Source organism: Eleginops maclovinus, chromosome 12, assembly GCF_036324505.1.
Source record: "Eleginops maclovinus isolate JMC-PN-2008 ecotype Puerto Natales chromosome 12, JC_Emac_rtc_rv5, whole genome shotgun sequence".
In the NCBI taxonomy this organism is placed as follows: Eukaryota; Metazoa; Chordata; class Actinopteri; order Perciformes; family Eleginopidae; genus Eleginops; species Eleginops maclovinus.
Genome location: NC_086360.1, coordinates 2,524,906 through 2,541,620, shown reverse-complemented (window position 1 = coordinate 2,541,620; position 16,715 = coordinate 2,524,906). Strand labels below are relative to the sequence as shown.

The following is a 16,715-nucleotide window of genomic DNA, read 5'->3' as shown; positions in this document are numbered from 1 at the left end:
GACATGATGAACACTCGGGCTCATGATGAAGACATGATGAAGACTCAGGCTCATGATGAAGACTCAGGCTCATGGTGAAGACATGATGAAGACTCGGGCTCATGATGAAGACATGATGAAGACTCGGGCTCATGGTGAAGACATGATGAAGACTCGGGCTCATGATGAAGACTCAGGCTCATGGTGAAGACATGATGAAGACTCGGGCTCATGATGAAGACATGATGAACACTCGGGCTCATGATGAAGACTCTGGCTCATGGTAAAGACATGATGAAGACTCGGGCTCATGATGAAGACTCAGGCTCATGGTGAAGACATGATGAAGACTCGGGCTCATGATGAAGACATGATGAAGACTCGGGCTCATGATGAAGACATGATGAAGACTCAGGCTCATGATGAAGACTCAGGCTCATGGTGAAGACATGATGAAGACTCAGGCTCATGGTGAAGACATGATGAAGACTCGGGCTCATGATGAAGACTCAGGCTCATGGTGAAGACATGATGAAGACTCAGGATCAAGGTGAGACATGATGAAGACTCACGTTCATGATGAAGACTCAGGCTCTTGATGAAGACTCAGGCTCATGGTGAACACATGATGAAGACTCAGGCTCATCGTGGAGACATGATGAAGACTCAGGCTCATGATGAAGACTCAGGCTCATGGTGAAGACATGATGAAGACTCTGGCTCATGATGAAGACTCAGGCTCATGATGAAGACTCAGGCTCAACGTGGACACATGATGAAGACTCGGGCTCATGATGAAGACTCAGGCTCATGGTGAAGACATGATGAAGACTCAGGCTCATGATGAAGACTCAGGCTCATGGTGAAGACATGATGAAGACTCAGGCTCATGATGAAGACTCGGGCTCATGGTGAAGACTCAGGCTCATGATGAAGACATGATGAAGCCTCAGGCTGATGATAAAGACATGATGAAGACTCAGGCTCATGGTGAAGACATGATGAAGACTCAGGCTCATGATGAAGACATGATGAAGACTCAGGCTCATGATGAAGACTCAGGCTCATCGTGGAGACATGATGAAGACTCAGGCTCTTGATGAAGACTCAGGTTCATGGTGAAGACATGATGAAGACTCAGGCTCATGATGAAGACATGATGAAGATTCAGGCTCATGATGAAGACATGATGAAGACTCAGACTCATGATGAGGACTCAGGCACAATGTGAGACATGATTAAATAAGCCAATGATAAGCACTACACCATAAGAGGAACTGATGTAATTTGAGTGAATATGATTCTCTCATACCAACAACCATGGCTTGAACTGCTTTATAGCTGACTTTAATTTACATGTTTGATATTGTATTCGATTTATATGCATTGAAAATGTCTTTAGTGAACTTCTTGAAAATAAATGCAATTCCTCTGCTGTAGGTCGGTGAATTCATGTGTAAGCATCTCAAATTATTGCTGATGAATATATTAGAAGTGATAAAATATTGTGTTAGATCTGGGATTGAATTACATTACCAGCCTTTTCAGATTTCCTTGCAACTAACGTCACAACATACTCGTACTGTCACAGTCACTGGCACAGAAAAAGCGAGGTAATATGAAATGAATTTTTATTGCAGTAAAACAATGTATCTGACTTTGTATTTTTTTAAAAAGTACAATCATTTGGTAGTGTCTTGTGTATAATAATAAAATATAATAATAATATATATATAAATATAAATACTCATTATATTATTATTGATTATTATAAGTAAAACATGCAGAACTAAGATTACTTCATCCAAAAACTGATTGACTAATGGACCTTTATAGTGATTCTGACTGATTAAAAAAAATGTATATAGATTTTGTTGAGTACAAAAACTAAAGGCACCAGGTCTTATAATTCCTGAGTAACTGTAAAAACCTTCCTGTAATACATTGTGTCATTAGTCTGTAAAATGAAGATGAGCAGCCAGCACGTTTAAACATGGAGCAAATACGAAGTGCATCAGCTTGTATTGATGTTTATTAATACAACTAATTTGTACTTGGTAAAAAGAAGTCCAAATGTTGTAAAAGTCTAGCCAACATATAGGCGATCACAACACATTTCTAGAGAAACAAGGTTGTTAAAAGTCCAGGTGTGCTTCTGAAATACCAAATTTCACTTAAGTTTAATAAATGAGAATCTAATCCTCATTGGAATCAGTACCACTGAACTAAATGTTAACGTTGGGCATTTTTACTGCAGATTTCAATTTGTCTACCAACTTTGCACTTAGCCAGTCAAGAAAATTTGAATCACCAAGGACGACAGCGTGAGAGCAGTAATGGGATAACTCAGACATGGAAGACATTGAGAGCTCGGCATTATGTGGACAGTGATGTACAGAGCTCGGCCATGAAGAAGACTCGCTCATGTAAACATATAGCACTCAGCTCAGGATCGAGACATGAGAAGATCAGGCTCATGTGTAACATTATCCGAGATCGGGTCATATAGAACTACTCCAGCCCCTCGGAGAAGACACATATAAGACTCCATGCTCATGATAGACGCAGGCTAAGGTGAAGACTGTGAAGACTCAGCGTGTCCATGTGAATGACTCAGCTCATGGTTGAGACAGGAGTGAAGACTGGGCTCATGAGTGAAGACGATATAACACCACTGCGGGTCATTATGAAGACATGATAAGACTCAGGCTCAGATGAAGACTCGGCCATGTGAAGACATGTGAAGACATTCGCTCATGATGAAGCCATGATGAAACGCGGGTCATGAGTAAACTTAATGAGATGACACGGCGTCATTTGATGAACGAATCAGGCTCATCGGGAGCATGATGAAAATCAGGCTCATGGTGAAACAGTGAAACTCGGGCTCCATGAGAAGACTCAGGGTCATGGTAAGACAATAAAGACTCGGACAAGGTGGACATGATGAAGACTCACGTCTGATGAATTCAGGCTCTGATGAAGACTCAGAACATCATGTTTACACTATTGAAGACAGGCCCGGGTGGAGACATGAGCAAGACTCATGCTCATGATTAAACTCAGGCATGTAAGAATGATGTAGACTCTGTATAGAAGACTCAGGACCAGAGAAGACACAGGGCTCAACGGGACACATGATGATAGACTCGGCTCGATGAAGACTCAGCTATGGTGAAGACATGTGAAGACTCAGGCTCATGATGAGTTACCAGCTCATGGTGAACATGATGAAGGTACTGCTCATCTGAAGATCCAGCCATGGTTAAGTAAATATGAAGACTCAGGTCATTGAAACTGCTCATGAAAGACTCAAGCCATGACTAGACTGATGAGACTCAGGCATCATGATAAGCACATATGAAGCTTAGCTGTTGATAAAGACTTTATAAGACTCAGCCTCATGGAAACATGAAAGACTAGCTCATGATGAAGACAGTCAAGATCATGCTCATTACACTCAGCCATCGTGGAACATGATAAGACCAGGACCTTGAGAAACTCAGTTGATGGATAAGACATGATAAGATCAGCCATGATGAAACATATGAAGCTCAGGCTCATCATTAAGACTCAGACTCTGGGGACATGATAAGACCTCGCTCTGTGATGGAAACTCAGGCTCTGAGGAAGCAGATAAGACTCGGCCATGAGAAGAACATGAGAGACTCAACTCATGTGAACTCACTCATATGAGGACCAGCTCAGGTGAGACTGATGAAGCTCAGCTCTAAGGACTGTCAGGCTCATGATGAGACTGATAACTCAGCTCATGAGACTCATGCTCAATGATTAGGCTCGCCATGAGAGACCTATGCCGATCAGACCACGAGACCTGGATCTTAGCGGAGGTAATTGAATCTTGGTGACTACGATCATAAATCCATGACTCTATGCACTGTCTGCAAAAAAAGGTACAGCTTAGTGGGATTTCTGTAAGCAGGAGGACCCAAACCTATACCATGACAAATACACCATTGAATAAGATCATAGTGTTAGTTTGTTTAAAACATGGCAACAGAATGGACGAATACTGGCATATCTTTTAACGCTTGGTAAAAGAGAAGTACTCAATCTTGAGCTTGAGTAATTCAAATGACTCAGATCTTGACTTAGTAAAGTGAACATCAGATATCTGACTTGGTATAACGTGAAGTATCAGTTTGTACTAGCTAAACGTAAGTACTCTACATGTACTGTGAGTGAAAACGTAGTAAGTACTCACATCTTGTACTTGAGCTCAATCATAGGAGTCTCAGATCTAGTGCTTGAGTAGGAAAGAAGCGGTCTAGATATTAAGTGACTCACATAAATAACAGTACCAGATCTGTTTCTGTCTGAGTAGCAAGAGAGTACCAGATCTGTACTTGGTAAAGTAGCAGTACTCAGGTCTGTTTGATAAAGTAATAAGTACTCGATCTTGTACTTGATGTGAATGTCTACTCAATCTGTACTTAGTACACAATAAATACTAATTTTATTGAAACGTGACATACTAATCTGTTTTAATAGTAATACTAATCTGTTATTGATAATAAGTATGAAGTACTATCTTGTTTTGAATAATATAGATTGTCTCAACCTGTCATCTAAGTAAAGTATTGAAATAGCTTTTCTGATAAAGTAATTCCAATTGTACTTATAATTAAAGTACTCAATCTTTATTGTTAATAAGTAGAATATTCTGTCTCTTTCTTTGAGTAAAGTTTACTTGATCTTGTATTTAGAAAGTCCTGATTTGATTTTGGAGTAGAGGATAGACCTGATTTTCTATTGCAAAGTAATACGCAGATCTGCTGTGATAATGAACAATGTAGAATACCTTGACAGTAAACCTTGAAAACCTCCAGTAAAAGTAGAAAGTACTCTCATCTAAATGTACTTAAAGTAGCGACAGTAAAAGTAGTCATTGTTTGATTGGTCCATTTCAGAATAATATCTCTGATATGTTTTATAATTATTGATCATTAAAGTGTTGTCAGAGCTGGTAAAGGTGCAGCTAGTTTGAATGGCTTTGTATACTGCAGGGTAGCTGCTGAATTTACTCCAGGTGAACTAAAGTCTGATTTAAGGGCTGATCATATTTACCATCATTAATCCAGATCTGTAAAGTAACTACAGGTACAAAAGGGATTAAATACATGCAGTGGATTAAAAGTACACCATTTACCTCTGAATTGAAGTGCAGTAGAAGAAGTACAAAGTAGCAAGAAATAAAAAATACTCAAATACAAAATCCCTCAAAATTGTATTTGTGTACTTGTGTAAATATACTTTGTGACTTTTATACAATTAGTCTTATTTTGGGGTAAAACTTTACTCAGTAAAGCTAGGTTATATTTGTATTTCCCAATTACCTAAAAGTGTCATTTGAGCTGTGGCTCAAGAGATACCTGGCCTCTACGAGTCAAGAGTGTCAGTGGTCTGATCCCTCACACCTGCAGCCAACAAGTATCCTTGTGCGGGACAGCCTGTCCGCACTGCGCAGCTCCTTCGGTGACAGGCTGCTGCCCCACGGTGTCCCACAGTGTTACCACAGGTCCTTCCTTCCAGTCAGAATGTATAACCGCCATGGCCCCAGGTAGACCCCCCACACACGTAGACTGGAATATCCCTAGAGTGCAAATACAGTCTGTGCAAATACAATATGAAACGTTGTACAATATACATGCAAGTGCAGAATAACCTCATAGAATTCAAGCTTTATTGTTTCTATCAATGTATTTACAATAGGCAAACCGTACCAGCTACCTCTTTAATTTAGGGTCCCTTTTTTCCATGGTGAACTTATCAAAAGCAATTAGAAAAACTCAATCCTATACAATGCTACTGCACTACTACCACTTCAACACAATTACTGCTGCGTTTATCTAATTGTAATATTTATGGAGCAAAAATCTCTGACAAATATCTATAAGTGTATGGATATGTACGCACATGCACTCATTCTATTGCTCCTTATGCCCCGACAGGATTGCTTTCTTAATGTTGTATTTGTACAATGACAATAAAGGAATTCAATTTGCTATATTCTTTTGTACCTCTTTATTTATTATGAATGTGTGCACTCTTTTTTTATTGTTTAGTATGTTTATTCTCTTGTGTTTATCTGCTGTTTACATCTTTTGTAATTTTCCACCAGAGGAATAGAGGAATTCTGATACTGAACCTCAAAATGCTAACATGGGGACCTGTGTGGTAATGTGAAGTAAGACTTGGATAAAGTGTCGGCTAAGTGACATGTACTGTGAGGTTGCCATGGAAACTCTAGTTAGACTCTTCATCCTGCACACAGATTGTTCTCGGTCCTCATGTGACTCAGAAGTTGTGTTGAAAAGCTTCAAATAAAACTTTAAATCAGTCATGTGTTTAGGCACTTCCAAGCTCTTGGTTTATTTTCTAGGGTCAAAGAAAGTAGTACACAGACTAGAGGTCCCTTTATTTAGATAACATATATAATCTCATATTCACGTTGCATTTTGAGGTGATTTTCTGATGCATAAATCTCTTGGTCACCTCTTCTCTTCTCCCACCGTCACTCGCAGCTCTTTGCTACATACATACCAGAGGGAGGCCATCTGTAATAAAGCAATGTCTTTGAGTAGCAAAACTTGTTAAAACCGAATAATCAAACAAATTCAAATCTAAACATTGAGGCAGAGAAATTAAGAGCAAGGTATGGTTAATGGTGAAAAGGCTTTGATGAATGTTTTAGAGCACTATGTAACAACAGTTTGAAAGACACTGTACCATGATAGACTTTGTTAAGCAGTTGAGAAACACACATCGTTTGCCTGATACAAATACACAAGTATATACACGAACATCTGGAATGTGAGCCCATCTTGTGATTCCTCTGATTAGACTTTGGTGGCTGTGTTAGGTAATCCAAATTTAGTTCATACAATGGATTTAATTTGAGAGCATTCACACGTAGCTGCAAAGTAAGACTGTCTGCACATTAAAGCATCGCTGCGAGTTAAGGAAACACACTTTGTTTGCCACCATCGGATATCTATTTCCGCTCTGTGCATCCATCATGGGTGGGAATGTGTTCAGCTCAGAACTGCTAGCACAGCTACATTTAGTCCAAAAGACACCTTCCAACAACTCTGAAGCCAACTGATTATGTTCTATAATATGTGAGCTAGAGGTTTGTTGTAGTAGACAGAAAGGACAGACAGAAAGGACAGAACTTTAAAACTGTTCTGTGTTTAAAAGAAGAGAATTATATCAAATGATGTTTGAAGAAGCCATGGAAACACTTCCTGAACCTCCCCCTGTACTGGAGAAGAGCTGAAAATCAACATGTATCTTCATTTAGGATTATTTTTAAAGCCACTTATAAAGTGACAACTGTATGCTGATTGGGTCAGTTTCCAAAGTTTGCTTCTGTCACTAAAATATTTAAATGTCATCCTTATTGTGTCAGCTAACAGATATAAAAATGATGTTGGATGATACTTTCAAACAAGTTGTAACAACGGACAAAGATGTGAATGCTTTCAAATGACACTCCTCAGATATTACATCCTGGAATCCTGAATATACCTGCTAAATATTAGACACATGTTGCCAGTGCATCTGGATAAGATTCCATACAAGCCCAAGTCCTGTGTCAAAATTCCTGTTTAATTGCGAATAAAAAGGAACTACTGGCCAAAGGATTTTTAAAACAGTATGATCTTTTTATGACAGAAAGACTAACAATATTTTCTATTTTGCCTTTCATCCTACGTTGTATTTCTATCAGCGCGAGCAAAACTTCAGAATTAGTTATCTCAGCACTGCTTTACCCTAAATGGGTCGTTTTAATGACGTTCTCTATATTTTGGCTTTTCATTTTAAACTAGCTTCCCAGAATTCAATGGGGCTGCGGTGTAAGTATGTGTTAAGTCACACAGGTCAACGCTCCATATTCCAGGGACTGTATGTATCCATGCATGTGTAGGCAGACCAGCCGTCTTCCACACCCTCCAGTGGCCGGCAGCAATGGAATGTAGGGGTGCCCTGCAGGGTCGTGCTGTTGCCATCGGATACAATCCATCAGGCAGTTGTGCAGAGTTCGGTTTTTTCCAAGTGCCAGCATCAGCCAACACCCCCCCCCCCCAGTCAAAAGACATGCAGATCAGGTGAACTAAGCTGCCTGCCAGTGTGAATGGCTGTCTGTCTATGTGTCAGGCCAATGATATACTGGTGACATGTGCAGGGTGTGGCCACACACCCCCCCCGCCCCGCCCTGCCCGCCCGCCAGTGTCAGTCTCCAGCCCCCTGCAGAGGACAAGCAGGTATACATCAAAGATGGGTTCAAGGGCCTCTCTTACGTTAGTTTCCACACAGTACTTGATTTTAAACCGAAGATATCCATTTAACGACAGCTACCCTTTCCTTCCTGTGAAGCATCACCGCCCTGTACATCTCCGTCACTTATTTTATTGTCAGGGGGTGTCAGGACACTCCCTTGAGTCACCTGGGCCATACATACCGTACCTCCAGTAAACAGTTCCAAAGATACACCTGATAGAAAATTAAAAGGATATGACTCTTGATTTCAGCCTCATGACCCTACCACTTCATTCCATTAGGTATTATTTTTAGCAAAGTGAGGGGGGGGGGGGGGGGGGGGGGGGGGGATAAAGAGCAGAAGAAGAGGGATGAGGAAAGAGGGCAGCCCATTCCAAAAGCCCAGGTGGGGGGGGACTGTAATTCAGTCTAGTCACCATGTTGGGGGCTCTGATTCCTTCCCCAAAAGTACAATGCCACTTGAATGCCACAACTGCTTGCTGTCCTCACTGTGGGGGCCTCATTTGGTGAAGGCGGCCACTACGGACCACAGCAGCTCGTTGGCGTTGGCCTTCATGCTCTCCCCCTCGGGCTCCAGCTCCAGGAGCTGTCGCACTCTCTTCATGGCCAGGTCGTATTGGTCGTCTAGCAGCGGGGCGAAGGCATTTTCCAAGACGTCAGAAGAGTGGGCTAAGAAGATGAGCGCCAGCAGCCGCTTGTCCATTCGATGCGGGTCGTTCACCCACTTCTCCAGCACGGCCTCCTGGACCTTCTTGATTAGGCGCTGCTTGATGTTGTTGTTGGTCAGAGGGTGTGTGGTCATGTCGAATAGCAGGAAGTTCTGCTTCTCAGTGGTGAGGACGCCTTTCTCCACTAAGTTTTTGGCCAGCCTCTCACGGACGTTCCGCAATTGATAGTGAAGCTTCAGGGGGTTCCACGTCTCTCCTGAAGACGGACAATAAAAAGAACGACGGTTAATGCTGCCACACTAGAACACCCCTGCTGTGCAATACTGCTTATGTGCAATAAGAGACCACTCCATATGTTTATTCAATCTTTATCTCTACATGTATGTATGGCAGCCATTCCAGTATCTGTTGAATTTACTACTACTACTACTACTACTATTATTTCAACTGGCTGCTATCTTGTTAGACAATTTAACTTATAAAATCTGATCCAATAAATCTGTAAATAACTGAGCAATATATACTTCCACCTTTAACACTATCACCTGGCTGCTCTCTCACATCTTTATACATGCTACGCTCTTTACTTATTTGAACTGTTACTGGATGTGTATTTTGTAAAGTGCAAATGTGTCATTTTTACTTTTATTTTTAATATATTCTGCGTGCTTCTTAATCAATACTAATTACTTTTGTTCTTTACTTGCTCTATGGGATGGATAAAGGCATTCTGATTCTGATAAATGTTATGTGCTCATACACAATGCTGTCGGAAGCTTAGACTGAACACTTGTTTTATTTGCATAATTAGTCATTATTATTAAATTAACCATTTAAAAAGAAACTTAATACAAATGTGGTAAATACAGAAGATCAAGAAAGGTTCACAGTTTACTGATTATTTATGGCCCAACTGTATGTGTGTGTGTGTGTGTGTGTGTGTGTGTGTGTGTGTGTGTGTGTGTGTGTGTGTATATTTATAATACTGGTTTATTTTTATTTCTTCTTTATGTTCATACTTTAGAATTGTTTATTTCTTATTTTTAACTATGTGCAATGAATGTATTGTATTATGCTGCTGCAACACAATCTGGGATTAATAGAGTAACTCTTATTTATTCTTATCTTTTCAATGAGTTTTTGTTAGTGCTGGGCAACGATTACATCGTGATTAATCGCATTATCTTCTGCGAATAACCACATTGTTATGCGCAAAATTCAGTAGTAAATCCAAAGGTAGTGTCTTGTGCACTTTTATTGGTTAACACTTGGTGTGCAAACGAATAAGGAGCTTTTTAACAGCAGTGTTTATACAGCTAAAATATTTCTTGTAAATCTCAACTTATATCATGTAATCAAATCAGATATAAAACCAAAGCTATTTGCCACTGCCCGGGCATTAACGTTTTATCGAGTTATAGAACAACAAGTTACCCTCAGAGTCCAGTGATAAGAATATGAAACTTTGCAGTGGTTACAAAACACTCTGGTTCTATCAGCTCTGCCGTCTGGAAGAGATGTAAAATGTCAGAGTTCTGTCCCTTTCTCCATGTTTCTGTCCCTGCCAGTTATTTTTCGCTTCGGCTCATTTGAGCGCTGCAGCAGTCTTAGTCCCGCCCAGAACACTCTTATTGGGACATGTGATGACGCCCCTCCTAAGCCAATACTGATCAACATCCCACCCCTCTTGTGACCCATGGTCTGTCTGTATGTGTACTCAGAGCCAGTGAGCAACAGACTTTTATCTATTTTTTTATAACAATACAAAAAATGTTAATGTGCGATCCAATTATTGTTGCCGTTAATTGAATAACAGGTTAACTTGCCCTGCCCTAGTTTTTGTACAAAAGCATGAATAGATCAAGACTCAGCTGATAATTTCTTCACTTAGTATCATCAATTCTTAGAGTTAAACAGTAAACTAGCATTCCCCAAAAGTATTATTGTTGCTGCCTCAAGCTGAGCATCACCACAGAGTCTAAAACTGTTGTAAATAGAACTCTTTACATGTGTACCACCAGCCACGGGCCCGGGGCCGACGCAGGTCCTGAACTCACCACTCAGCAGCTCGATCCAGCTCTGCACGGTCTCGGGGGGCTGAGTGTCTTTGATGTGCTTTAGTGCTTCATCCAGGAGCACGTCGCCCGTCGGAGCGTCTGACTTACAGATCACCTGCAAGATTCAGTCAGAAGGAGGACAGCTGAAACTGTTAATTCTCTGCTCACATCGCTGAGTGACATTCACCACACTCTGAAACTGATGGCAGGTCAGTTGTAAAGTGTGTGTCGTTTGGTCTATAAAAAATGTGAAGACAATGAAAACTGCTAGACACCCAAGCTGAAATCTATCAATTAAATGTTGTTTAACCAACAGCCCACATCTCAAATATATTTTCCTTTCAATTCACGATCACATAAAACGGAACAGCAGAAATTCCGGATTGTATAAACTGATTCAAACAAACAACATGTTGTATATGAATTCATGCAACTGTGTAGGTTATGAAAATACATGGAAAACTCCTCCAAAAAACAAATACACTCTTAGTTTCACTCTGCACTTTATAAATAATCATGAAGGAATATGAACAGTTAGGAGTTATGTAGAGAATAGAATTGAAGAATATTTAAGGTGGAAACTTTCCATCTGCAATACATTTTTACCATACAATCATCCATTAGTTTGCAAAAATATTCATAAATGTTTCAAATACATACACTTTGAGAGTTGAATAGTTTCCAAGTTCATTAAAGGGTAAACTTAGAAATTTCGAGCCAAAAATGAATACTGTATGCAAAGCTAGGGTCTAAACACTATGTTTGTTACATAAATGTTTACAAGAAAGAATGACTGGAATAGGATATTTGAAAAGTCTGTTTTTTTGCATGCTCAATGATGTTACATCCCACAGGTGGCTGGCTGAAGACTAGCAGAAGATCTTCATAAATAATAAACTGTGTACTTTTCGTTACGCAAGTATCTGCTGCAAATTAAAATACAATTCATCTCAAATATATACTCTTAAGTATTATGCTGCCTGCAGTCAGTAAGCTCAGACACAGAAGACCTACTATTGTTTTTAAATGTGCCCCCCTTGGCCCAAATAAGTTCACTATAAAAATTCCTGAATTTCTAACTTCCCTTGGAAAATGTCTAGACCAGGGGTGGCCAACCCGTGGCTCTCGAGCTGCATGTGGCTCTTTGCCCAGTCTCATGCGGCTCCTCAGTTCATATCGTATTTAAATTGTGTGTGTGGTTTTTTTGTGCATATGTATCCAAGTTCACAAAGGATTAACAACACACAAGTTCCAGCCCAATCGTTACTGAGTTTTCAACACAGAAGTGTTTAGCCACCGGAGGCAGGCTTTGCTGCACTATGTGACAGTGAAGGGAGAGATCTGCTTCTGAACAGCAGAAATTAAACTCAGATAAAACCTAATAACTCAATATAAAGTTGTCAAATCAAAACGTTAACACTTTGCAGTTGTAGATGTGTGTGAGAGGGCCTGCTCACGTAAAGCTGGCCACCGACACAGAAGGACTCCGAATTACTGAATCGCGGTAAAGAAATAAATAAGAGAGAAAGTGCATCTCTGCCAGCAGAGCTTCTGCCAGTCAGAGGGTAAGGTAAAAGTTGAGTTAGTTATGTCATGGGAGGATAATTAACTAAAATACACTTCATTTATTTTGAAATAACTGTCATGAAGCAGTGTTTGAACCAACCTCAGTCATGGGTTTGTTTTAAATACAAACATTTAAATATTCTTTACAAGCCAGATTGGTAAAGGATTGTTCAAGGCAATGAATGCCAGAATTCCCACTTAGTTCAAAGAAGCAACATGCATAGTAAGATAAAAACTGTTTTCACATTATTTGAAGTGAGAGTTTGTGTGCAAGACAGTGCACACAATCTTAATGGCTGACAATAACTGGCCTGTGGTCTTAATACTGGTAGGAGAGCTTTAAGTCAATGTCTGTCAATATCATGGTGTGCGACATTTACAAGAAATCTGGCTGAGCAGAGGTATGCGTGTGTGTCTGTGTGATGGTGTGTGTGTCTATGGGAGGGGGTGTCCATTACTGTACATTTTTAGATTTTCATTTTGTATGTGTGAGAGATAGAGAGGGGCACATACAGGAAGAGAGTGAGGGACCACATAGAAAGTTTGTTGTTACAATTCTGTCAAAGTTGTGGCAAATAACTATACAGGTACCAATACAAGATGGCGTAGAAGCACAGATTAAGACGAGCGTATAAAAGCTGCACAAGAAACACGCGCCCTACCTTCCGGGCCAGCAGACCTTTCCTCCTCATGCCACACGCCTCCAGCTGAAGACGTCCTCGCAGGGCCAGCTCAATCAGCATGCACCCTCGCAGCCCTGATGAAATGCAGTCATTCCAGAACGAGGTGTAGCCCTACATCATGGAAACACATGTAAGAATCCTGGTTTGTCAAAAAGGTTACCATGCAACTGCTAAACTAACAGAAGAGCTCACTGGACCCGAACTGGCAACCAGGAGAATTGCTGTTGCTCAAGCTGATAAGCCCAGTGAGTAAATGAATGAAACAGATACTTGAAAACAACACCTCAAATTTCCGGTTGGAAGCAGTAAACACTAAATCGTACTTTTAATGTTAGGCAATCTAACTTAAGCATCAAACACTGCCTTGTCTACACTTGACACACAATGTGTAGTTAAAGGGTGAAGATGTCTCCACATAAAATGCAGAAATGCTGGTTGAATATCTTTAGGTACGCTAGTCATTTTGTGTGCAGTATCAGGTTTTGTCCATCAAGTGCAACAGTGTTTGTTGCAAGATTGGAATGTGTCAGATATAAAAAATAGAAAGTTAGATCAGCTTTTGATATTGATGGAATAAGACTTTCTTGATTCATAATTTGCATTTAACTTGTAAGAGATTAGTTTTAATGATGTAGTTTATTTTGAGATTTGAAAAGAAAAAACATTAGCCATGTTAAGACACTAGTCCTCCGTTGAAATGATAACAATACTTATATTTGAAATAGGTGCACTTTTGAATTCTCTCACTCACTGCAAGTACACTTTTTAATTAAGGTCACATCAAAGGAAGACCCTATAGCAGAATATTGACATTCAGCATTCCTGTTAGCTTACATGTTTACCATACACTGCACAAACCAACAGATCATTAACAGATTGCCATGTGTTTGAATTACTCTGTTAGAATTACTCTGTTAACTAGCTAGCTGTTAACTAGCTAGCTGTTAACTAGCTAGCTAGCTAGTTAGCCAGCATCAGCGTATCGATATGCAGTAAAGTCACAAGAAACACTATATGTCACAAAAGAATATCACATTCACTGACCACCAATGCTGAACAATTTGTAATTGGTCGCTTCTCCACAAAACTCTAAGACTCAAGACATAAACAGCTCAGCCTTTAGCTCTGAGGCCCATTATTATTGTTAGCTATAGCTAGCGTTATAGCAAACAAGGGCGCTAACGTTAGCTTTGGTAACATATCATCGTCTAATGTTAAGATTTACCTTCATGTTACTGCGTTAGAGACCAGGATGTATCTGCTATTACCTCTCGGTCCTTCAGTCCTAACAACAGCACTTCTTCCATCAAGGTGAGACGTGTTTCTTTGGAGTCTCCAGTATCGTCATCGTCCGTCTCTTCTCCCCGGCGGGGCTCGTGGTCCTCCTCGCCGTCCGGACGGTCTTTGTCGGTGGCGTTGCGCGACGCTTCGGTCCTCCTCTGCACCAGGCCCGAGCTCCGCTGAACCAAGGAAGTCATGTCTGCCGGCAACTCAGCGAAACAACGACGAAAACAGCACGCCTCGGACCACGCTGCCCGAGATGTTTGACTCAATTACTCGTTGTCAACCATACAACACTCACCTCGAGTGTTTTGCGAATTGACTACTGCGGCCTGAGAAGCCTTTACATCTGGAGTACAGTCCTTTTCCTTGACTTCGTCCGCTGCAATATAATGTGTCTCTAATATGGCGCCGTGTGGTGATGTGGTACCGAAGTCATCCAGCAGGTAGAAGCCGAGATAACCTGAATACCGATTTAACTTTAAGTCAAGTTTAATGCCACATCATCTTATTGCACAAAACATAACAGCAGTACTGGTGTAAAGTAACTAAGTACATTTACATAATTCTGAGTAACTTTTACTTGAGTATTTCACATTTGTGCTACTTTTTACATCTACTTCACTACAATTCAGATGTAAATTGTGTACTTTTGTACCTGTAGTTACTTTACAGATCTGGATTAATGATGGTAAATATGATCAGCCCTTAAATCAGACTTCAGTTCACCTGGAGTAAATCCAGCAGCTACCCTGCAGTATACAAAGCCATTCAAACTAGCTGCACCTTTACCAGCTCTGAGAACACTTTAATGATCAATCATTATAAAACATATCAGAGATATTATTCTGAAATGGACCAATCAAACAATGACTACTTTTACTGTCGCTACTTTAAGTACATTTAGATAAGAGTACTTTCTACTTTCACTGGAGGAACATTTAGAATGCAGGACTTTTACTGTGACAGAGTATTCCTACACTCTGGTACTTCTACTTTACTCAAGTACAAGATCTGAGTACTTCTACTTTTACTCAAGTACAAGATCAGAGTACTTCTACTTTTACTCAAGTACAATATCGGAGTACTTCTCCCACCTCTGCAAACATTAACAACAATCAGTAAATATACATAACTCCCAAAGAACTTATTTTGGGCATTTAAAACTAAACCCAGGATTTAAAACCTGCATTCAGTCAACAATAATGTGTCTCCAGAAATAATATAATAATAAACTTAATTTATATAGCATATTTCAAAACATAGTTACAAAGTGCTTCCCATAGAAATACACAGAGAGAATTAATTGTATTCATGTGCATTCATACATGTATTCATAAAAACACAGAGTAAAACACATAGAGAATAATAAAACAAAAATACACATATTAAGAATAAATGAAAAATAAAATAAGGCTAAAAACTAAAACCCAAACCTGTCCCTGGCAGTACTCCAAAGATACCATTAATTGGCGCCCTTGCACCGTTTATTAGCGGAGACCTTTACTTTTTTAGCACTCCAAAGTTGTTCTGAAGGTTGGATATTGTAATTTAAATTGAGAAACTGTATTTATGTTACACTTGGGTACATGAGTGAAGTGTGCCATGATATATTGTGTATATGCTACTATTGCAGCCGGCAGCATACACATATTCAAAGGTTTAATTGTCATATGCACTTTGTATTTATTGTCAATGTAACATTTAAATGCCAAGGTTCTCCTATAATGCTGCATACAGTACAAAAAATATAAAAATAAATAAAATAGTGAAGGAAGCAATAAAATATTTGAAAAATTCGGAACAATAAAAACACAAGGCTGGAGAGGAGCTTGAGACACAGCAGCCATCCTTGACGCCACCATCATGTTTGACATGTGTTGATAACCATGCACAGTCTATGATGGTAACCAACAGAACCAGGTCTGATCTCGTAACAACATCAAGTGAAAAAGTTAGAAACCATCCCCTGTGGACATTGTCTTCAGCGGCCTGCAAGTCATTACAATAAATAAATGTCTAAAGAAATCCATTTAGTTTAGATCTGGTCTGTGACCTGATTAGGAATTTTAACTGTATCTGCAAACAATTTCTTTACTTTTAGCTGAATGTTGCATTGAACACATGTTTCTGTCGAATGAATAAATGGATATTTTGTTAAATATATTTGTTTTTTA

At 39.8% G+C, this 16,715-nt stretch overlaps 1 protein-coding gene across 1 annotated transcript; it reads right to left on the bottom strand.

Annotated features, from left to right (window-relative positions):
• Positions 1-6,343: 6,343 nt before the first annotated feature.
• Positions 6,344-14,967, bottom strand: golph3a (golgi phosphoprotein 3a). The gene is made up of 4 exons (XM_063897679.1): positions 14,526-14,967; positions 13,237-13,368; positions 11,009-11,123; positions 6,344-9,207 (listed from the first exon to the last, which is right to left on the bottom strand). The coding sequence occupies exons 1-4, from the start codon at positions 14,733-14,735 to the stop codon at positions 8,783-8,785; spliced, it is 882 nt and encodes a 293-aa protein (XP_063753749.1). The 5' UTR covers positions 14,736-14,967; the 3' UTR covers positions 6,344-8,782.
• Positions 14,968-16,715: the final 1,748 nt, after the last annotated feature.

Coding starts and splice junctions, on each gene's coding strand:
- golph3a (XM_063897679.1), bottom strand. CDS start 14,735: ATGACTTCCTTGGTTCAGCGGAGCTCGGGCCTGGTGCAGAGGAGGACC. Junction 13,369..14,525: donor TAGGACTGAAGGACCGAGAG/GTAATAGCAGAT, acceptor TCCATGATGTAG/GGCTACACCTCGTTCTGGAA. Junction 9,208..11,008: donor CTGGATCGAGCTGCTGAGTG/GTGAGTTCAGGA, acceptor GTCCGTCTTCAG/GAGAGACGTGGAACCCCCTG.